Source organism: Dasypus novemcinctus, chromosome 6, assembly GCF_030445035.2.
Source record: "Dasypus novemcinctus isolate mDasNov1 chromosome 6, mDasNov1.1.hap2, whole genome shotgun sequence".
Taxonomy (NCBI): domain Eukaryota; kingdom Metazoa; phylum Chordata; class Mammalia; order Cingulata; family Dasypodidae; genus Dasypus; species Dasypus novemcinctus.
Window position 1 is genome coordinate 35284585 of NC_080678.1, and position 24006 is coordinate 35308590.

Genomic DNA, 24006 nt, shown 5'->3' on the forward strand with positions numbered 1-24006 from the left:
CATCCTTTCTCCAACAAACACTTTTCAGAAAAGATCTTAGTCAAGACAACTAAGAAGAGACCTAGACTCCAGCATGACTAGAATGAAGATATAATTCAAGAACTCCCTGACCTCAACAATCAAGAAATAGTCTTAATATGACCCAGCCTAATACAAAAAAAACTCCAAAATTAAGAGGTTTTTTGCATTTCAATTTTACACGGGAAAAAAAATCCTAATGCTGGTACTTCCATTTCCACATCTATAAAATGAATCTAACAGCTCTTGCCTATGACTGAAATTAAACCCATCTTGATGTACATTACAGGAAATTGTCAGACATGTTCACATTCAATACCCATTACCTACACTAAAAATGCAGCCCAGCAACAGCAGTCAGGGCCAAACAAGGCTATACTATTAATACGCTTCAAACATTGTGAGAAGAGTCCAAAAGGACTTCCAAAATGTACATTCTCTGACAAACCAAAGGTATGGTAAAGGCTTTATATGAATAAAGAGGGAAGAGCCCAGGGACTGGGAGGGGTAAGGGGGGGGAAAAAAAACAACAAAAAAAACGCCATGACAGGCAGGGAAACAGGACTTAGTTTGGTGTCAAGGATAGTCTGAACCGGAACAAAGAGGCTATAGATAAGACAGTCTATGCAAAGAGACAAAAAAAAAAAAAAAAAAAAAAGGAATTAGGACAGGCTACAATCTAGCCTAACCACAATCTCCACTCTCTTCAACCTTTCTTTTTTTATGACCAGGTGCCTGGCTGTAAGTTTTTTTTTTTTTAAGATTTATTTCTCTCCTCTCCCCCCTCCCCCGCCCCCACCAGTTGTCTGCTCTCTGTGTCCATTTGCTGTGTGTTTGTTCTTCTGTGACTGCTTCTATCCTTATTAGCAGCACTGGCACCCGGAATCTGTTTCTTTTTGTTGCATCATCTTGTTGTTGTGTCAGCTCTCCCTGTGTGCTGTGCCATTTTTGGGCAGGCTGCACTTTCTTTTGCACTGGGCAGCTCTCCTTATGGGGCGCACTCCTTGCACGTGGGGCTCCTTTACGCAGGGACACCTCTGCGCAGCACAGCACTCCTTGCACGCATCAGCACTGCACATGGGCCAGCTCCACATGGGTCAAGGAAGCCCGGGGTTTGAACCGCGGACCTCCCATATGGTAGACGGACACCCTAACCACTGGGCCAAGTCCGCTTCCCCCCATGTAAGTTTTTACCACCACAGAAACAATCTGTACAACCAAGAACAATGTTAAACCCTAAATTCTCATATGAATGAGGCAAGAAACAATCAATCTTCTTCAAAAAGGTCCTACCCCAGAAGATCCTTTATAGTTTATATTTCACCTGCTCTGGGAACCCCACTCCACCTCTTCACAAAGAGTGTCCTATAGGAAGTTTATAGATGTCCAGCAAAAAATAAAAACAAAAACTGTTCTTTGTTAAAATATACTTGGAAAATATTAAAATTAAGTTTCTTTACTATAGGATTCCTTAGAGCTTTTAATATGTTAATGTGGGCTATGAATCTCCAAATGAAAGAATAGTTTATGCAGCATTTACCCAATATATTAAATCATAGTACCCCTTTTTCAAAGTATTTCATGGGATTAGTTTTCCCAAACACACTTGGAGAAGCACTACACTAATCCCTAGAGAGAATGCTTCAGCTACTTTAACCATGCTTTTTTTTTAAGATTTATTTATTTATTTCTCTCCTCCCCCCCCACCCAGTTGTCTGCTCTCTGTGTCTATTTGCTGAGTATTCTTTGTCTGCTTCTGTTGTTGTCAGTGGCACGGGAATCTGTGTTTCTTTTTTGTTGCGTCATCTTGTTGTGTCAGCTCTCCGTGTGTGCAGCACCATTCCTGGGCAGGCTGAACTGACTTTCGCGCTGGGCAGCTCTCCTTACAGGGCGCACTCCTTGTGCTTGGGGCTCCCCTACGCAGTGATACCCCTGCGTGGCACAGCACTCCCTGCGCACATCAGCACCGCATGTGGGCCAGCTCCACACCGGTCAAGGAAGCCTGGGGTTTTAACCGAGGACCTCCCATATGGTAGACGGACACCCTAACCACTGGGCCAAGTCAACTTCTCTTAACCATGCTTTCATATCCTTTGCAAATACCTTCATTATAAATTATCACACTGTACTTTAATTGTTTCTGTGTCTATCTCTCCTGCCAGACTTGAAATCTTCTTGAGAGCAAGGAATGTTGCACCATCAGAAACCAGTACAGTTCTCACCTAAATTATGCATCTCACATTCTTTTTCTTCCTTTTGTGCTTTGAGAGAGGTGTAGATGAAACACTGAGTTATGGCTTCCAGCAAATCATGTGAAGATCTTGAAAACTGTAGATGAAAATCCCAAGCTAGTCTAAGAAAAATAATGATGCTGTTTCCAAGTCTTATGACAGAGTATTCCTTCTCTCCTCAATATGTGCTCAGTTATCAAATGTCTCAGTTTTGGGAAAGGGCCACTATGGACAACTGGAACATTCTTGAGCAATTTCTAAGATTCTAGAGGAACCCAAGTCTCTTCCATATAAAAAGTGGTGAGTTCATCCAGCCCCAAACAGAAACCAAGCTTGCTTGTTCTCTAAAGATCAGGGTGATGGTGCAGCTTGGTTAACAAGGCCAAAGCAACAGTCTTCTGGAAGCATTTGGCGCTCTCTCTTTTTTTTTTTTTTCACTTTGAGTATTTTAAGTCCCCCACCTCATCCTATACCCACCCTGTGAGAATTACTAAATTTACTACTTCTTTGGCTTCAAGTACTTAATCCCTGAGGACTTCACCTTCCATTCTCCGTCTCTCCAAGATTTCCTCCTATGCTCTATCTAGAAACCTACTTCACAAAATTTCCTAGGTTCTATTGTGACATGTGTCATTTTAACTGCCCCATAAACATATGACTATTCCCCCCAGGAAGACTCCCATCTTCCATTCTACCTACTCCACATTAGGGCCTTTACCCACACCCGTGTTCCTTGAGACAGCAAATCATGATTTTTTCCTTTGGAATTCTCTTCTCCAGTCACAGGCCAAGTACAGAAATTTTAGTGATATCTTAACTGTTCACTGTGCACCATGTTTTTCCATTCAAATTCATCATTTACAAAATAATATTCCTAGAACACCACTTTTACCTTTTATTTCCATTTTTAAGGCCAATTAACAATGATGATGATAACAGAAACAACACAGCAGCAACAGCTAGTATTTGAGGGCTTACCATGGGCCAGGCACTGTTTATAGCTTTACATACATTATTATCTTACTTAACTTCCAAACAAACCCATGATGTCAAAACAAAGGCTATTCTGCAGAGATTACTAATCCATAGTCTATGTACCTAAGAGATCTGTGAATGTGCTTCAGTGAGCTCCCTCAAATGGCAATGCATAAGATGCATAAGGGTGTGCAGATATGCCTTTGTACTTTTCTGGGGGAAAGGGTTCAAAGCTTTTATTGGTCTCTCAAAAGACTGGAACATGATTATTAATTGCTGCTACAATGGTTAAACATCTTCAATGAAATCAAAGTAAAATTCCTGAGTCTGATATTAGCTGCCCTCCACCAACTAAAGTCCCTCCTCCCTCCCCAATCTTATTTCCTTTCCTTGGAGGCCATAATCATTTTCACCAGCTTGTCCTCATACTGTTCCCTACCTGGAATGTATTCCCAACTCCAAAGACTATCCATGCTTCCGAAGGCTTAACTTCTTGGACCCACCATGAATCATTCCTTGCCTACTCCAGCCCCTATTGGTTATCACAGGCCTCCAGGAACACACACGTAAAAACATATTCCAGCAGGCAGCCCCATAATTTACCCCCGTTTTCTCATCCATTCGTGCTCACACACACAAAACTCGGACACTCTACGTTTACAAAGTCACACGTAAACCTAATGTCACATCTTGACACTCAGACCCAAAATTCTACCTAATAGCTCTCTCTCACAAACTCCGACACAGGACCACTCTCACTCGTTGCTACAAACTCGGACTCCCAAGCATAGTATCTCATACACGCACACACACCTATGGCCCACTGGCCCCCAAACACTGTCCAAGAGCCCACAGACAATCTCACACATACTGAAAGTCAACTATGTTCCACGGACACTGACAAACACCCACCACCGCTCCCTCACGCGTCCAGCCTTACCCGATGCTGGTACAGGCAGACGTTTCCGAAGCCGCCGGTACCCAGCCGCTCCCGCATCTCCCAGGGCCCGCCCGCACCCGGCCGCAGCCCGGGGGGCCGCTCCATGGAGCGGGAGGGAGAGCCGCCTCAGACGCCGCCGTTGATCCAAGGCCGGTTCCGGGCGGCGGTGGCTCACGCGTCTTTCTTCTCGCGAGATGATGCGTCACTTCCGGTGACCGTCCCAGGAGAAGCCCCACCCAAGTTCTCCAAGTCCGGAGTAGAGCCGCACAGGCGAAAAGCTGGGGAAGCTAGGGAAGAGCTTTCAGTCTACTCTCTGCAAATGCCGTAATCATTTTTCTGACGTAGAGGACCCGCTTGGTTTTTTCCAGTCCTGAAAATATAAACTCTCTCTAGACTCTACATTCTCCTTCCATATTCTTTTCCAAACTTCAGATTACCTCCAGCCCTGTCCGAACGTCACCTTTCTTAAGACCATTGCCATTCATCCTCCAGCCCCACCCCGCTTAACCGGCATTGGCAAAGGCCACCTGTGATACAAATATTGAGGAATCCTAAAGAATCCTGCGCGAACAGGCACTGATTTTCCTGCCTTCATAAATCATTCCTTAAACGTCACCATTTTCCTGGACGCGGCATAGCTCAAGTATTTTTTCTCTCCGGCTAGTCTACCCTGGGCTCCACAATCTTCATGGTCGATTACAGGACCATGCTGGGACATGGGTATACTCCCAGGGCCTAAAAAATGCCAGGCTCACAGGACAAGATACTTACTTAAGGAGTGAATGAGCTCTTATACATCCACAAGATGAATGCTTTAAGAGAAAAAAGTGGTAAAGGTCTTGGATCTCTTCTCCACTCTAGGTTGCTCAAGGAGAAGCCAACCTGTGTGAATCTGGAATAATAGCTGGACCTAAAGCCTCCTATTACACACACCACCTCATTCCAACGGTCATAGGTAACAAACACAAAACACTTGTCAACCATGGAAAAGCTTTTGGATTTTATTTGATGGTTTAAATGTTTTTGAAAATGTTGTTAAACACAAGATATATTTGGAACTAGAAAAACAACATGCTTTTAATAATGGATTTTCATGAATGTGACTTTTTCAAAAATATATTCAATCCTAGGCCTTTTGCTGCAGGTAGTTTCCATGGGAATGCTTGAAAAAGAGGCTGGGAGAAAGTTCCCATGGGATCTGCAGTTTCTTTAAAATAGGCAGTTTCTTTAAAACAGGCTTCTGCTACTGTGAATTTCAGGAGGTGTCTCTTCCTTTGGTTAGTCATCCAGAGTAAAGTCAAAGGGCTCAAAATCTTTCCGGAAGCGGCGAGCTAGTGTCTCTTCCTCTTCCTTGCTGATCTGACACTGCCTCCAGTCAGACTTGTCAGGAATATTAAGGATAGCTTCACTGGCCAAGACCTCCCTGAAGAATACAAAGAAGTAAAAATGGATGGCCAGAAGAAGGTATGGAAATTCCTCTGCCTTTGTTCTTACCAGTCTCCTGTTCTTAGTGCCATCTTTGCCATCCTATCAAAATCATACCAGTTTTAAATGACTAATTCAGGTCCTACCTTTTTCCTAACCCTTCAAAGCCCATTAAACTTCTCCCTCTCTTCAGCTACTTGGAACTACATCATTGATATTTTGAGAAACAACATGGTATAGTAGAAAGAGGGCTGGCACCGGGGTCAGAAAGATTCGAGACTCAATTCCATTCCTAGCTCTGCTACTTGCAGTCTCTTAGTTAGCCAAATTACTTTATCTCTGAGTTTTGATTTCCTCACCTATGAAATGAAAATACCTACCTTACACGGTTTCATGAAGTACAGAAATAACAGTCAAAGCACCATAATAGTTATGATTACATTTTGACTTAAATTTTGTCATCCCAACTAGACCATGAATTTGCTGAGGGCCTGGTGAAGTCAGGCACCTAGAGTCATACCCTCTCTGTCTTGAAATTCCTTTTCCTCTCCTTCCATAGGACACAGGCCTTCATAGGCAAAATAGCACAAGCTCACTGTCAACAAAACTTATCTTGGCCCTCAGGATTAAAAGTAACTACATATAGACACACAATACGACTACAAGCTGCCTTCTAATTGCCAATTCTTTTTATTCACATTTCTTTATACTCATTTTGATATATTAGACATAATTGTATTTGTGCATTTTATGGTCCACATTCTACTTTGCTACAAGAAATAGAATAGTTGAATCCAAATCACACAAATCCTCTAAAAGTCAGAGAACGTGAGCAAGTTTTAGCTCCCTGGCCAGGCCTCTGAGCTTCATCTGTAAAATGGAGATAGTACCAACTATACTGTACATCTGGAAAAATTATGTCTTCTCAAGTTATTTTGTTAACTATAAAATGCTATGTAACTATAAATCAGTACTTTGAAAAATACTAATTGTTGAAAATATAACTGACTAAAATAAGCACAAGACCATTTGGAAAATCACCCTTTTGTGGGCTTTCTATGCTGATGTGTATCTGCAATCATGTGCAATGTAGTCATGTAGTCAATGTCCACATTTGCATCTGCTGCTGAGGCAATAATGAAAAGATAATGTTTGATGCTTGAATCTCATAACCAACTTGTTCTCATTTTATTATCTTTTAGAAAATGTAAATAACTATATCTAGTGGACTTATCTAATAGTTGCAATCTCCTGTAGGCTTTGCAAATTAGTCAAAAAATGGTTTAAGACTCACATAAAGTCCAGTTCTAACTACAGGGGGAAAAAAGTTAGAAATTAGACACCAGCATTAGATTATCTGTTCTGGACATTTTCTACTCCCTTCTATTCTCTGTCTCTTACCAATTCCTACCTGACTTCAATCTTTGCTTAACTTGTACCAACCTCTGTAGGATTTTTCAGTTATGTAATATCAGATATTAGAAGCAGAAATGAAGCCTCACTGAGACCTTTAGGACAATACAGAATAAAATGTTAGGACCTCACGGTTTGGGGTCCAACAAGCCTGAGTTTGAACCTACCACTATGTGAACATGGCCAAGTTATCTAACCCCTCTAGAGCCATGCTATGTCTAATACAGTAGCCACTTGCCAGATGTGGCTATTAAATTTTTATTTTAATTAGTAAAATTAAGTAACATTTAAAATACAGGTCCTTGTCACATTAATCACATTTCAATGGTCAACAACACTGAAATAGTATTGGACAGTATAGATTTAGAGAACATTTCCAACATTATGGAAAGTTCTATTGGGTGTTCCTCTAGAGCAGGAGTTCTAAACCTTTTTTGTTCCATGGACCCCTCTGCCAGTCAGATAAAAACCACAGACCCCTTACTAAGTCCACATTATACTGTGTGTTATTTAATAAATATATCACACCCGCACCAACACATCCCCACAAGAATGATGTGTTTTTGAATTTCAATTCAAGCTTACAGACCCCTGGTTAGGAATCCCTGCTCTAGAGCTTCATTCTCCACGTTGGTAAATGGTATCTTACCTAGCTGTAAAGATTACATGAGAAAATGCATGTAAAGTTCTTGGCACAGTGCCTGAACCAGAGTGTATGCTCAATTAATGGGACACTTTACTCTGGCTGGCTGGAGTATCCTCACCCCAATATTTGCCCTCTAAATCTATCTCTCAGGTTCAACTTTAATCCCTTCATGAAGCCTTTCACCACATAAAAATGAGCTCTCCCTTTTCTGAATTTCTAAAGTACATTGTTTTCCAAAACATTTTCACATTTTGCATTACATTACTCTCATATATGTAAACATCTGAATTGCCTTAAGATTATATGTTGCATGGGATAAGGACTATTTCTTATTTAGCATTTATGTATTGTTCATGCATCTTATACTTTGTTCATATTAGGTCTAGTAAAATTACATGTAAAAGAAGAAAAGCATACATACCTTCCAAACTGTAAAGGAAAATTCCTTTTAATTCTGTGGAAAAGCTTCTCTCCTGTGTCAAGTTCAACATAAAAATATGCTGCTCCTGGCTGTGCAATCTAAAGTAAACAGTTGTTTGAGTTGTAAGCTTTAATTTGGCAAAGAATTCAGTCTAAAAGCACCCCCCACCAAAAAAAGAAAAAGAAAAAAAAAAAGACATGATTAACTACAGTTTCCAAGCCACTTAGTGGAAACAGATTTTTAAAAAGCCAAATGGGCAGTTATTACCAAGATCTTCCCAGTGACATACATCCTCCTAAGTTCCCACGTTAGGAAAATTTTTATTACTTTCTCTTCCCAGGAAAGAACTAAGACTTTGCTAAATTGTCATCTTGGTCTCCAGTCTAATCAATACTCAATACTCTCGTCCCAAATTGTCACTACCTACTTAACATTTTAGAATGCTGTGAAAATACCTTAGGTTCAACATGTCAAAAACCTTCCCTTCTGTTTCACCTGCTTGATGTCAGAGTGCTCTGGGATTTCCAACAGCTCTATTTGTTGCTCCTGCGCCTGGGTAATGAAGGCATCTTTTATGTCATAGGTGGTGCAGCAGCTGAGTGGCACAGGAATAACCTGGGGGGTGAGGGTAGTGAGGGAATCTTTGGATAGGTCCCATAGAGGATGTGCTTGCACAATTTCTGAAAAGCAGCAAAGCCATCACAGGGGCAGAGAAATACCCCTCAGCACAGATTCTCCTCAAGTCAGAGAGGCCTATGCCAGCCTGTCTGTAAGGACTTAAACTTATGAAATAGCCCGCCACATGTGGGAGCCAAACTCTGGTGTGGGAAAGGCTAGCAAGAAACATCTTTTTCATCAAGCCTTTGCCAACTCCTCTATTTTATATGTGGCAGAATCAGGCCCATTTGAAAACTTAACAAATGCACCAGAAAGAAAACCACCACAACTACAGGTAAATTATTCATAAACAGTCTCTGAATGTCTGAACTGCTAGCCCCATGCTGGCACTGAGACTATTTCCTCCCTCTAAGCCTCCATATACTACTTTCCAAATTCCACTGATCAATGCCCAAATCTCCCTTGGAGCTTTTCTCAACTCCCCATTCCTTTGCTAAATAAGACACTGTCTGTGCTGTTGTTCACTTGTAATGACCATGTACTTCCATGTGAAATCTTTGAAGTTATCACCAGACACTCTTTAACCTTTTAAATGGTTATTTAAATATTAAGGTGAACATTCATGTTCAATAATTTAAATATTATATAAAAACAAACTATTTGAATATTAAAACCAACATATTTAAATATATAATATTTTAATATGTAAAAATTATTTATTCACCAATAAATATTAAGGGTCCCCCTGGGGCCCTACCCAGATCCTGGCCAGAGACCACCTACCTGCAGCTGGAGATGGTGGCTTTTATAATTTCTCTCAAATAAAACACACTGTTTGCCTCGACTCCTAAAGAATCGCTTCAGTGTAGCTTTATACTTCTCTACCTCTTCCACCACTTCTGCTGAAAGTTCCAACACTGATTGGTAGTGTCCAATGGGCAGAATGAGGACATGGTCATTGGATAAGCCTCCTTTGGCGAGGGCTAGGTAGCACTGAAGAGAAAGCACAGAACTGAGACATGGATAGAGCATACATAATTTTCAGGAAGAAAAGCCTATGCAAAGAATGAGCCTGAGGTTGTAAAAAAGTGCTCAGAAATCTCATCAATAGAAATTCTTGGACTTTAGGCTGAGATGACATGGTTAACATCCAATGTCCCTACAGCCTTGAGCTGCTCACTGATCTCTATAAAAGGAAAGCAAACATATAACCTAATGGGGCAGAAAGATAAAGGAGAAACCTCAAACTCAAGATACTTCCAGGAGGTCAAAAACTACAGTTCCCAACAATGGATGTCAACCTTTAATAGCAACTAAAAACATTTGTCACAACCAAAACATGCAGGACTGCCCTACCAGTCAGACAATCTCAGAAGGGAAGGCACTGTGACTGAACAGAAAAAGGGACAAGGAACCTCAATCAGACAAGTAAGGCACTAGAGCTTTAGAAAAACATAATCCAAAAACATAATTTTAGTGTGGTAGGTTCAACGCCATCCAGTAGGACCTAAGGAAGGAGATACTTATTTCTTGAATTACATCTACAATGAGAAAGTCCAAAAAAATGACAGGATATGTACTGGAATCAAACTAAAAACATTACCATTCTTGATGTATTTGGCACCAGACACTGAGTCCACTTACAAAGTTAATTTTCCAGATAACAAAATTTCCTCTAAGCCCTATAAGCACTAAAACATGTTTTTATGTTTACAAAAAACATTTCGTGCATGTGTGTGTATGTTAGCCTTTTCTTTATGTCAGAGTGTCATCACCATGAATATAGCTTTTACATTACAATTTTATATTGTGATGTGAAGGTTTCTAGTCTAAATAGCCCACACTACAGTACTTGCAGTTCTTATGAATAATTTCACACTTGACCCAATCTCATCCCTTCCTTTCAAACTTTCACCATATAATTCTTTCTATGCTTATATTATCTCTAACAATGTATAAATAGGACCTAAATGAATGTTTTCCCCATAAGTAAAATACATGAGTTTTTCAAAAGTTATTTTGCACTCTTAGCAGTCTTTCCTGATTTTTACAAATTTTGTGGTCATGAACCATGAGCACAGTTCTATGTACAACCCTTGAGAAAGGTATGGCAAAGACAGAGAGAGCCAAGAAAAAAATTATAAAAGGGGATCAAGAGGAATGGTTGCAGAGGGGGATCCTACATTCTTTGCCAGATACCCAAAGGTCACCACAGAGTCCCAAGAGGCTTCTACCAGACAAAAGAGAGTGTGCGTAAATGTAGAATTGGTTAACAGGTAGGATCTGGATTAAAATCCTCAAGTTCCCTACTTGGGGTGCTGGGCTGGGCCACAATTAAGACCTGAGATGCGTTCTGCCCCTCTAGCTTCAAGGCATGATGAGAAGAATAGAGAGTAGTTTCTTTGCTCTTCCCCTAGGCCCAGATCCTGAGCTAAATACCCTGGAATAGAAAGGTGAATGGAAAGGAAAGGTCATTGCTCTCTGAGGTACAGCAGCACTGAGGTAAGTCACTCACTCCAACTATCTTTTCTTACAGGGGACCTTGAATCTGCTGGGGTTTCCTAAATGGAAAGCAGCCCAAAGCCTGACTTCTTCTACAAGTCATGTGGGAAAAAAGAATGGCAAAAACTAATCCAAAGATGGGCAAAAATGATCTAAGAAAGATAATCCAGAAGGAGCATTCCTGTAAAAGCAAGAGCTTTCTAGTTTGCTCTTTTTCCCACTGAAGCATGTATCCACAGGCTCCATGGCCTAATTGGCATGGGCCCTGACCCCATTAGCGCTCTATTAGAGATTAGAGATAAGAGTATACCACTCCTTTTTCACTCTCATGGTCCAGTATGTCATAAATGATCCCCCTTTTGGGACCCATATACCATCATCTTTATTCTTTTAGTGGGGGCATATATCTTCAAAATTCTAACTAAGTTTATTTCTCCTAGAATCAACGCCTTCTCGAACAAGATATTAATCAGATGGGAATTTAAACCAGTTCCAACCAGTATTGGACCCATCTTCCCTCAACCTCAATAGAATAGCCAGAGAGGTTTATGCTTGTCAGGCAGGGACTACTGCCCTAACCAGCAGGAAGTAACCACAGAAGAATGATCACCACTCCTCAGTAACCCCCCTCAAGAATAAGGGCATGAACTCTCAGAGGGGGGAGTTGAGGCAAGTTAGTACAGGGTAATGGAGGAGATGAGCCACAACATGGCTGTCAGAGCACATGGCCAGCTGACAACATGGCTGCAAGACCTTGCTGGGACCTTGAATGTAACCTTGAGGTCCCAGTTTCTCTTTCCAGGACCTCCCCTTGGCCCTGGGTATTCCAAACAGTCCTCCCATTGGTCGCACCATTGATGGGGTAACCAATAACAGCTGGGGCTCATCCCCTTTTCGTTAAGAAGGAGGAGAGATAATTAACAGTTAAAAAGGTAATCACATGAGGCAGAGCTCACTCTCTCTGCCTAGAGGAGCCCGCACCAAATCTTGGTGTGTATTTTCATATTTTTCTACCATTTCTCAGCAAGCTCCGTTCTTTCCCCCATCTCCCAAATCAGGACACAACAAATAAATGTAGGAGTGGATATGGCTCAAGCAGTCAAGTGTCCACCTCCCACCAGGTTTGGTTCCTGGTGCCTCCTAAAAGAAGACAAGCAGACACAGAGAGCACACAACAGACACAGAGAGCAGACAGCAAATGTAAACAACCAGCTGGGGGGCAGAAATAAATAAATAAATCTTTTATTAAAAAAGTATATACAAGCATCACTCTAGGAGACCCTATTTATTTGAAAAAGCGGGAGGAAGAAAGGGAGAGATCTTGTAAAGAAACCACAGAGAAATGGCTATACTCATAAAGACTGACAATAATCAAGTTTGGTGAGGATGGAGAAAAACAGGAACTCCTGTTCGTTGCTGGTAGAAATACAAAATGGTTCAGCAGCTTTGGAAAACTTTGGCAATTTCTTAAAAAGTTAACCATAGGGAAGTGGATGTGGCTCAAGCGATTGAATTCCCGCCTACCACACAGGAGGTCTGTGGTTCAGTTTCCGGTGCCTCCTAAAGAAGAGTGAGCTGGCATGATGGGGAGGCGCAGCAAGCTGACACGAAGAAAAACACAACAAGATGGCACAACAAGAGATACAAGAAGGAAAACATGATGAGATACAACAAAGCAGGGTCAGAAGTTCCCAGTGCCTCCTAGAAAAGACAGGAAAGACAGCAGGCTGACACAATGGGCAGGTATAGCAAGTTCATGCAACAAGAGACACAGGAGGAAGAACATAATGGAAGACACAACAAAGCAGGGAACAGAGGTGGCTTAAGTGATTAGGTGCCTCCCTCCTACATCAGAAGTCCTAGTTTCTTTTTCCTGAAGAAAACAAAGACGACTAACCGACACAGCAAGTGCAAACAATGAGGGGGTGGGGATAAATAAATCTTTTTAAAAATCTAAACAAAAGTTGACCATAAATGTACTGTACAACTCAGCAATTCCACTCCTAGGTATCTACCCAAGAAAAATGCAAATATATGTCCACACAAAAACTTGCAGGGAAGTGGAAGTAGCTCAAGCACTCCTGTCTACCATATAGGAAGTCCAGGGTTCAATAACCAGGGCCTCCTGGTAAGAATAAACTAGCCCGCGCGGAGTGCTAGCCCACGCGGAGTGTTGCCCCGCTCAGGAGAGCTGGCCTATGCAGAGAGCTGGCACAGCAAGATGATGCAACAAAAAGAGACACAGAGGAGATACAACAAGAGACGCAGGAGATCAGGGAGCTGAAGAGGCACAAGAGAATGATCGCCTCTCTCCCACTCCAGAAGGTCCCAGGATTGGTTCCAGGAGTCACCCAATGCGAATACCAGCAGACACAAAAGAACACACAGCGAATGGACACAGAGAGCAGACAATGGAGGGAATAGGGAGAAACAAATAAATCTTTAAAAAAAAACAAAAAACTTGCATGCAAATGTTCACAGCACCATTATTCCTAATGGCCAAGATGAAAACAACCCAAATGTCCAATGGATAAACAAAACGCAGTATATCCATACAGTGGAATGTGATTCAGCCGTAAAAGGGAATGAAGTTCTGATACATGCCACAACATGGATGAAACACAACATATTATCCTAAGGAAAAGAAGCCAGACAATGTGGGGAAAATGTACCAAAATATTAGCTATGTTTTTGTCTTTTTTTAATTTATTATTGGAGTAATGAAAATGTTCTAATGATTGAAGTGATAAATGCACAACTATGTGATTTTATCAACTACCATTAATTATACACTTTGGAGGAATTTATGCTTTATTAATATGTATTAATACAATTGATTTGTTAAAAATATATATATACAAGTTATGGACTATAGATAGCAGTAATATGACAGTGTTCTTTCATCAGTTGCAACAAATGTGTCATAACAATGTAAGGTGTTGGTGGTGAGGAAATGTATGGGAATTCTGTATGGTATGCATGATTTTTTGTAAACTCACAACTTCTCAAATAAAAAAATAAAAATAAATAAATAATTTAAAAGTTTTAGAAGTCCTCCTACATTAAAGAAAACTGCTTAGCTTTGTTCTCTAAAATTACTATTTTAAAAATAAATTTTGAATTAAAAATTAAAAAAAAAAAGGAGCCAGACATAAAAGGCCACATACAGTTATGATTCTGTTTATATGAAATGTCCAGAAAAGGCAAGTCTATAGAGAAAGAAAATAGAATAGTGGTTGTCCAGGGCTGGAAACAGGGATTAATAATAAATGGACATAAGGAATCTCACAGGAGTGATGGAAATGTTTTAGAACTATATTTTCATGATGGTTGCACAATTCAACAACTTACTAAAAATCACTGAATTGTATATTTAAAATAGGTAAATTTAATGATATAAAAATTAAATTTCAAAAAAGTTTATTAAAAAAAAAAATTGGGCACCTCTCTCCCACATGGGAGGTCCCAGGTTCAGTTCCCAGTGCCTCCTAAAAAGAAGACAAGACACAAGGAACAGACACAGAGAGCAGGCAGCAAGCTCAAACAACTGGGGTGGAGGGGAATAAATAAATAAATCTTAAAAAAAAAAAAAAAAAGAAAAGAAAAATCCAGGTGTTTGCCTTATAAAAGGTTCATGACAATAACTCACATGTGTACCAATGTTGACCACCAAATGCTTTTCCACTTCAGGACTGGCAAGGCAAAACCAGCAGGGTCCTGGAGGCTGAGCTTCAAGGAGAAGAAAGTCAAATGTTACTGTGGTACAAGGACTGCAGCATATATAATTACCTACAGAACTCAACTTTCTCTGATCTTTATAACCTATAAAAACTAGAATATAGCACTGCCACAATGGGCTAGGACTGTTTTGCTCCTCACTATGTCCCTCCATCACCATTTTCAATGAAACTAAACCTCTATTAGAAAAGCTCTGAATTTGGAACCAATCCACAGGTAGGTGATCCACACGTGATAGCTACATATTGACTAAAATAGTACAATACTGGCAGCATACTATGGTGAAAGAACACTGAACTGGGTATCAGAAGTCCCAAGTATGTCTCTAGGCTAGCCACATGACCCTGGATAATAAGTTTACCCTTCCATGATTAGCTGCTTTGTTTTGAACCAAGAAGGTGGGAAGAGAGTATCTCAATGAAATAACCTTAGTCTTTTCCTCTCTATTTGATTATTCTATTATTTTATGAGCCTACATTGTTTTTGTAGGTCTTTTACCTCATCAAAGTTTTACCAACTTACAGGAATAGCCTCAAAACAGCCTCAAAGTCAGGCCACCTTTATCTTATTTAATTTTTATTGTTGGTCCTAATGACTGATTGTATACTTTTCCTCTGCCAAAAGAGGCTCCCTCAACAATGCCAATTCCCAGATAAAACCTGAAATAACATTACTGCTCACATAGGAGACCTCTAGAACCAAGGTACTTACGAGGTTTGCGAGGCTGTTTGGGGTGAGGAGAAGACTTGTTATCTCTGCCTGTAGAGGAACGCTTCCTTCCCTGCTTTTCATTTAAGTCAAAGAAAAACTGACAGGTTGACTCTTCCTGGAATGGTCAAAAGGTAGAAGAGTATATATTGTTCAACTAACTTTTAGACAAGTAGCTAGTCATTTATGTAGAAGAGAACATTCCCGCCATGTCATGTCTTTCCTCCCAGTTCTTTTTGCCTGTTCAAGGGAAGAAAAATTTATCTTCCCAATCCTGATGCCAGAACTTGACCATACTTTTCAACACTTATCAAAGTTACTGCCAAATTCACCTTTATGGAAAAAGCAAGTTAAAATGCCAAGTTATAGAGAGATCTTGACCAAAATAGAACAAGAGGAACCCACCCAAATTCCCTTCTCCCTCAATAGGGCCACTGTACAGTCCTACGATTTCATAGGTAAAACAAGTTTAATTCAGCTATAATAAAAAAGATGAGAAGGCTGCTCATAAAGGAAAAAAAATGTCTGGGAGCAGACCATGCATACTAGGCAAGGAAGCTTGACATTCCTTATTTTAGAGGGAAAAATTTTTCAGAAAAACCTGCTATTAACAAAATTTCTTCAGAATGAATCTTATTTACCAACTAGCACTCATCATAAAATGACAAATTGGGAAGCGGACTTGGCTCAATGGACAGAGCGTCTGCCTACCACATGTGAGGTCTACGGTTCAAACCCAGGACCTCCTTGCACATGTGGAGCTGGCCTACATGCAGTGCTGATGCGTGCAAGGAGTGCCATGCCATGCAGGGGTGTCCCCCGCGTAGGGGAGCCCCATGCATAAGGAGTGCGCCCTGTAAGGAGAGCCTCCCAGTGTGAAAGAAAGTCCAGCCTGCCCAGGAGTGGTGCCGCACAAACGGAGAGCTGATGCAGCAAGATGATGCAACAAAAAGAGACACAGATTCCTGGGCCGCTGACAAGAATAGAAGCGGACACAGAAGAACACACAGCAGCAAATGGACAGAGAGAGCAGACAATTGGCGGAGAGGGAGAGGGGGATGGGGAGAGAAATTTTAAAATAAATAAATAATAAAATGACAAATTGTCACTAAGTAGTTGGATGCTCATCTGATGAACTGAGACTGGACAATCAAGTTTAGACAAGGAAAGACTTAACATGAAAATGTTATCACCAAACTACAATACAATACTGATCTTACTTGAACTCTACTAAAACTTTCTCAACATCATCATAATTTCTTAAGGGAAAAAAAGGGATTTAGATTTTAAGGTATAAACATGTCTTACGTACTTAATTATAAGGAAAGAAAGTCTACACCAGGAAAAATATACCTTTAATGGGCAATCTTGTCCAGAAATGCCACCCCTCAGTCAGAACATACCTCAAGGGCAGGAATTTGCTGTCCTATGGATGCTTCCTTCTCAGATTTTCGGTAAGGGTTTTCAGTGACATCTGGAGGCTGTTTTACCAGTTCTGCTGCATCCATTAGTTTCATGGGCACAATACTGAATGCATAAAGATACTTTGGAGAAAAAACAACATATAACCTTACAGGAAATACTGTTTATCCAAGTGTAATCATCCTATTTTGTTGTGAAAATTTCATAGAAAACTTCTAAAATTGAGTAAAATTAAAATAGCACCAACCAGCCTATCTGGGCTCAGAGAATAGACAGTAAGTTAAATGCCAACCCAGTGACCTTCGCAGGGGCTGGCAGGGGTTGACAAGGGCTAACAGAGTAACAAGGAAGATTTCAGAGCTCCAGCCCTTACACATATCAGGGATCCTCATCCAGATGAGGGAATCATGACAACCATCACTGCAAGGTCCAGGGGAATTGCTCCGAAATCCTTGAAGACAAAGAGCTGCTATCTCCGAATCCTTTATATTTGTGTACTTTATCCACAGAATCATACCTTTTTTTCTTAATGAAAACTACTATTGGACAACTTAGAGTTTTCCCCTCTGCTACTGTACAAATTTTGCTGTGCAGCTGATCAATTTTCTTAAAGACTAGTAGCAAAGAAGTAAATATTTGAATAAATATCTAGAGTCTTAGACTAATGGCACGGCAACTGAAAACCTTGGATGAGCTGTGAATAGATGTTCAACCTCATTACTGATCAGGTAAATGCAATTAAGAAACAATGATACACTATTTTCTATCTATTAAATTGTCAAAAACTTTAATAAAAAGTTGATACTACCCTGTGAAAATGTGAAGAAAAACATCCCACCATACATTGCTGGTTGGAATGTAAAATGGAACAAAATTTTGAGACTAATTAATTAATGCTTACCAAATTAAAAACTGTGTATGCCCTTTGACTGAAGGATGAGTTGTTTATGGCTGAGGCTAACATGTTCTTGACAGAAAGCAGTAAACTAAAAATATTGTGACTTCTATTCCCACTTAAGAGAGCAATAAAAAAATTACAAATCTAAAACTTGCTAAGAATGATTTGGGCTCACAAGTTTAAAATATTACAGGAAAAATAAACATGTATTTGCTTATCTTTTCTATGCACATTGTCTATGGCATATTATAGTGGAATAATCTTCAGATTATTTATCTCACTGTTTTCCCATTTGACCGACTATTCTGATCTTAGCTATCTCAATCCACAATACCATGCTTTTAGCCCTAAAAACTGTAGATGCTCAAAGGGAAGTAAGAAAAATGATCTACTTTTTGGGTATTCTCTTTCATTCACTTGCACTGCTTTCTAATACAAACATAGAGTCTAGGTATCAATAAGATTTCCCAAAGCCAAGAAGACTTAGGTAAATCCTTGGGAAGATTTTATTATTTCTGCTAACTGAAGTTGCTAAAAGAAACAAGCAGGGAAGCAGATATGGCTCAGGTGACTGAGCTCCCGCCTACCACATGGGAGGTCCCTGGTTCAGTTCCCGGTGCCTCCTAAAGAAGACAATGAGCTGGCATGATGGGCAGGTGCAGCAAGCTGATGCAACAGGAGACACAAGAAGAAAAACATAATGAGACATACAACAAAGCAAGGAGTGGAGGTTCCCAGTGCCTCCTAAAGGGGATGAGCAAGACAGCAAGCTGGCACAAGAGGCAGGCACAGCAAGCTTATGCAACAAGATGACACAACAAGAGATACAAGAAGAAAAACACAATGAGAGATACAACAAAGCAGGGAATAGAGGTGGTTCAAGAGATTAGGCACCTCCCTTCCATATCAGAGGTCCTGAATTTGGTTCTTGGTGCCTCCTAAAGAAACAAAATGAACAGAAAGCAAGTACAAACAACAAGGGGGTGGGGAGAAATAAATAAAACAAATCTTAAAAACAAAACAAAACAAAAAAAACAAGCAAGAGTGAATGTAGTTCAAGTGGTTGAGCACCTGCTTCCCATTTATGAGGTCCCATGTTCAATCCCCAGTACTGCGCCAAAACCAAACAAACAAAAAAATGAAAAAAAAAACCAACTCTCACTGGGGAGTACTTGCTTCCCATGTAGGAGGACCTGAAGAAAGAAAGAAGAAAAGAAAGAAAAGAAAGAAGGGGAGGGGAGGGGAGAAGGAGGGGATAGCATCGACTGAGTTCAAGCTTGTGAACACCCACACAGACAACCACCTAGATGTTGGAGAAAAAGAACACTGTTCATTTGAAATTTTGCCTTTGTTATACTGGGCCTGTTTCCCCAAGCTCTTCCCTACAATCCCCTGGGAAGAACTCAAGGAAATGTGACCTTTCATCACAATCTCTATAAAGGAGTCACTGAGGCTGGTGGGACCTTGAAGCTGGAGAGAAGTGATCTGAATGCTGATTTGGGCAAAAGGAACATTTATCAGGCAAACAATGAATATTAACCTATCATCAAATACTCAAAACTTTACCTTTTTTTTTTCTGGATTTCCAACATTTGCCAAAGCTATGAACCGGGTAGCATGTTGTGCAGTTTCCTGTAGAACGATGTGGTTTCTATAACATATTTGAGAGATAACATGTCACCAACAAACTTTACATTTGATTTGCAATTATGAAATTACATAGACTCATGGAGCCATGAAAAGAGCCTAGGACCTGAGTCTGTCACTGCAAGTAATGGAATCTCAGGTAAGTTACCTACCCCTCTAATAGGAAAATAATCCCTACCTCACAGGACTGTTGTTGGGAAGAAATTAAACCATGTATTTAAAAAGCACAAATACTCCAACTTTTGGCTCTAAAAGAATTGTAAAATTGGCAAAATGCTGATAATTGCTGAAGTTAGGTGATGGGTACCAAGAGTTCATTATTCTCTCTTTCATGTAATTAAAAACTAGAATAATAAGCCAAAAGGAAGTCAGTTGTGAGTGGAAAAAATGTGTCAAATAGTAATATATAGTATGATTGCATTTTTCTAGGAAAAATATAAAAATACATGTGTTTCATAGAAAAAATATGGTAACTGTATACACTAGAAGTTTTTTGAACTTTTCTCTTTTACAAGTATTATACATTAAGCAACTATTATCTGTAGTTTAAGAAAGATATAGCATTATGTATATACATATATTACTTTTAGTGAGTTGACCTATAATACAGATATAGATCCTCTAGTGTACTTTACTTTCTTCATTCTACAGAAATTTTCTAAATCTGTCTACTACAAGACTATTTTATATAAATACACAAATACATATTTTATATACATGATTGAAAGGAAACAAGCCAAAACAGTCTATTCCGCTACAACTTGTTTTCTTTAAAGAGAATAAGTGCATTTATAGTTGATAAACAAAGGACTGGTGTCAGTATGAAGTGGAAGTTGTGCTAATTCATACACAATTTTCTTCAGCTTTTAAAATGATTGAAACAAGTCTTCTCACAATTCAGCGGAAGCTTGTAACAATATATAACAATAACATTAAGGAAAAAACAGCTGAATATCTGGCAGAGGTGTCTTTCTTTAATGCAAGTAGCAACTAGTGCAGCAGCCTTACTGAATACTTTCCAGTGTAAACTAACAGGTGTGGGAGGCAGAATCATGCCTCCCACAAAGATATTCATTCACTAATTGTGAAAACTTGTGCTTATGTTATGGTAGCTTACATAGCAAGGAAAAGTAAGGTGGCAGATGGAATCAAGGTTGTTAATCAGCTGACCTTAAGACAGGGAGATGATCCTGGATTATCTGAGTGGACCCAATGTAACCACAAGGGTCCTAAAAAGTAGAAAAGGGAAGCAGAAGAGAATCAGAGAAATCTGACTATGGAGAAAGTCAGAGTGCTGAGAAAGACTCAACAAGCCATTACTGTCTTTGAAGACAGAGGAAGGGGCCACAATCCAAGGAATATAGATGGTCTACAGAAGCTAAAAAAAAAAGATTCTCCACTAGAGCCTCCAGAAAGGAACACAACCCTGCTGACTCGTAACCAACTTTTGTTGGAAAAATAAGTTTGTACTGTTTTAAGCTAAGTGTGTGGTAATTGTTAGAGCAGTAACAGAAAACTAATATGCCAAGGAAACTACAAGTGTAGACAAAGAAGGTTTTTTGTTTGTTTGTTTTGAGGTACCAAGGCTGGGGACCCCAGATCTCCTATGTGGGAAGCTGGCACTCAACCACTATGCCACATCAGCTCCGTGAGTTGGTTTTTTCATTTGTTTGCTTATTGTTTGTTGCTTTGTTTTTAGGAGGCACTGGGAATAGAACCCAGGACCTCCTATGTGGGAAGCAGGTACTCACCCGTTTGAGCTACATCCTCTACCAGAAGTTTTATTTTAAAATAAAGATGATTGTTTAAGAAAGCTACCCCTGGATGTATTTTTAATTATGGTTAAAAAACAGGCCTCTAGTAGAAGCAACTTCTTTAAAGGGCCACGTTACAAGGCTGCAAGGAGGAAGCACAAACCCTACATTATAAGGATGCAAAGCAAGGAGACTGTTATTCTAGGTGCAAACGCTAAAGGACATTTAACTATGCTAGTAGTTTTTATTATTATAGATACTGATTTTTGCTCTGCTCTGGTTAAAAAGTTGCACAGGGCTGGTTATTATTGTTTTTAACAGCTTTATTGAGAAATAATTCACAAATCATACATTCAACAATTTCAAGCGTACAATTCAATGGCTTTTTGTATATTCAGTCTAGTGCCACCATCATGACAACTAATTCTAGAATATTTTCATCACCCCAAAAAGAAACCTCATACCTATAGCAAACTGACCTATTGAATATTAGTAGTCACTCTCATTTTCCTTTCAGCCCTCCTTTCTCCTTCAGCCCTAGGCAAACACTGATCTACTTTGTAGCTCTATGGATTTGCCTATTTTGCATATTTTATATAAATGGAGTCATATAATATGTCATCTTTTGTCCATCTTCTTTTCTTTAGCATAATGTTTCCAAGGTTCTATGTTGTAGCATGTATCAGTACTTCATTTCTTTTACTTACCAGGTAATATTCCATTGCAAGAATATACCACTTTTAATTTATCCCTTTAAAAGTTGTTTCCACTTTTTGGCTATTATGAATATTGCTGCTATGATCATTCACGTAGAACTTTTTGTGTAAATGTATGTTTTCATTTCTCTTGGAACAGAAGTAGAATTGCTGGTCATAAGATAACTCTATGTTTAACCTTTTGAGGAAGTGCCAAACAGTTTTCCAAAGCAGCTGCACCATTTTACATTCTCACCAGCAATATAAGAGGGTTCCAATTACTCCACATCCTCACCAACACTTGTCATTATCTACCTTTTTCATTATAGCTATCCTAGTGGGTATGAAGTGGTATCTCACTGTGGTTTTTGATTTGTGTTTCTCTAATGGCTAATGACATGGGCATCTTTTCATGTGCCTGGCCAGGTGTCTATGTTCTCTGGAGAACTGTATATTCAGACCCTTAAAAGTTGCACAGGTTTTGAGTAGTTTATCCCAACCCAATTTTTTCCATAAGTTCTGATTTTAGTGCATGGTTTTAGAAACAGGAGATTTTCCTGGAATGCAGAGGGTGATTCAGTAGAAAAACCTGTATTTCCTATGATTATCTTAGGAAGGACTAAAGGAAATTTGAGATTATGGAGGAAGGGCAGTTATTTTTTTCCTTTTTGCTTAGCTATATTTTTTGGACTTTCAACAACAAAGACATCTATTACTTTTGTGAAACAAGCAAAAGCAAAAAGGGGAAAAACTTTTTATACATTACTTTAGGGATTAACCATGCCCCCTATTTTTTAAGATAATTCAGAATAACCTTTATTTAACTCTATCACTTAAGAAACACTGGTTTTATTTTCTCTGTAATACATCCTAAAAAAATTCAGCCTCCAAACAGGAGGTGATTATATGGAGAATGATTGAAAGAAGTTTTTTCACAAATTCTGTGATTATACGAAGAACTTGAATTTTCAAGACTATACAAAGAATACTGGTTTGACCTGATTAAAACAGGATCTAATGTGCTACTCAGAGCTATAATAATTAATATTGTTACCTCAACCCTCAAACCCTTAAGGAACCTTATAGTCCAATCCCTTAAATTTTAAATTAGGAAGGAAACTTAGAGAAGTTAAATGACTTGAGAGTCATTCATTTCAGTGCCTGAGTAATCAAAAGGAACCAAGATTTCAGATGGCTGAAAATGAACAAGGCAAGTTTACACAGAAGATTCCAGGCACATTCTTCAAAAAGCGAAAGTATGAAATGTTACTCACCGATATGGAAGCCTCTCATAATAGGTCTTTTCTAAAGCAGCAAAGTGATACCTTGGTTTCAAGCCTGTGGCAAGACTGGAAACCAAGGCAGAGCCACATTTTTTGGTATCCACTTCTCCCTATTAAATAGAAATCCATTCTTAGGTAACAGACCTGAGTTCTCAAGAAATACCAAGACTCTTGGAAATGTCTTTGAAACTTACATGTGGATACAAATGTGGGCAGTGAGATTCACACAATGAATTTCATACTTATGGCAATCAGAGAAATTTCAAACACATAATGGGACCTGGGCTATTATTGATGCAGATACAGAGATATAGGAATAACTGTTGGAAGTCTAAGACTAAAGAATAAGGTAACTTCTCCATACCGATACCTAAATCATTGTTTATTAAAACCTTTTTTTTAAAGAAAGTAAGCTAGCTCACTCTTCTCTAAAGCTCACAGATTGTGCTTCTCTAATTTGCTTTGGAATGTACCTGCAGTTCTGACAACGTCAAAAGCCATAGTCAATGCAGAAAATAAAAATTTAAAAGTAGCCTTTAGGACCTGTAGAGTATTTGGTGTGGAATATTCAAGAACCTCATCACATAAGCATGTAATCCTTTATTTTACTTTAATCAAAGAAGGCATGGTTTGTAGAGGGGCACAACTGCCCTTTGTAGTAGAAGATGTGTC

General features: G+C 39.5%; 2 protein-coding genes, 1 long non-coding RNA gene and 1 other non-coding gene across 9 annotated transcripts in view; 1 reads left to right on the plus strand and 3 right to left on the minus strand.

Moving 5' to 3' along the window:
• CHUK (component of inhibitor of nuclear factor kappa B kinase complex) overlaps positions 1 to 4377 on the minus strand; it is a 45300-nt gene extending 40923 nt beyond the window's left edge. For 3 of the 6 annotated variants that reach the window (XR_011649002.1, XR_011649003.1, XM_004459189.5), the window contains exon 1: positions 4165 to 4377. Coding sequence is in view for 4 of the 6 variants with exons in the window: in XM_004459189.5 (XP_004459246.1) it covers positions 4165 to 4269 (105 nt within the window). In the remaining 2 variants the exon portion in view is untranslated. The remainder of the gene's footprint in view (positions 1 to 4164) is intronic. The other 3 variants (XM_004459191.4, XM_004459188.5, XM_004459187.5) reach the window with 1 other exon arrangement.
• On the plus strand, positions 4366 to 14224 carry LOC131278692 (uncharacterized). The gene is made up of 3 exons (XR_009186097.2): positions 4366 to 5628; positions 11105 to 11189; positions 11630 to 14224. It is a non-coding gene; the product is annotated as an uncharacterized lncRNA (long non-coding RNA).
• The window catches only part of CWF19L1 (CWF19 like cell cycle control factor 1), a 28265-nt gene continuing 9396 nt past the window's right edge, over positions 5138 to 24006 (minus strand). The window contains exons 6-14 of the mRNA XM_004459184.4: positions 23326 to 23444; positions 19522 to 19606; positions 17039 to 17179; positions 15639 to 15753; positions 14839 to 14918; positions 9471 to 9680; positions 8565 to 8684; positions 8070 to 8167; positions 5138 to 5587 (exon numbers count right to left, since the gene is read on the minus strand). Coding sequence (XP_004459241.1) covers positions 5443 to 5587; positions 8070 to 8167; positions 8565 to 8684; positions 9471 to 9680; positions 14839 to 14918; positions 15639 to 15753; positions 17039 to 17179; positions 19522 to 19606; positions 23326 to 23444 — 1113 coding nt within the window. The 3' untranslated portion in view covers positions 5138 to 5442. The remainder of the gene's footprint in view (positions 5588 to 8069; positions 8168 to 8564; positions 8685 to 9470; positions 9681 to 14838; positions 14919 to 15638; positions 15754 to 17038; positions 17180 to 19521; positions 19607 to 23325; positions 23445 to 24006) is intronic.
• Positions 8870 to 9017, minus strand: LOC111764325 (small nucleolar RNA SNORA12). Its single transcript, XR_002796961.1, has one exon. It is a non-coding gene; the product is annotated as a small nucleolar RNA SNORA12 (small nucleolar RNA).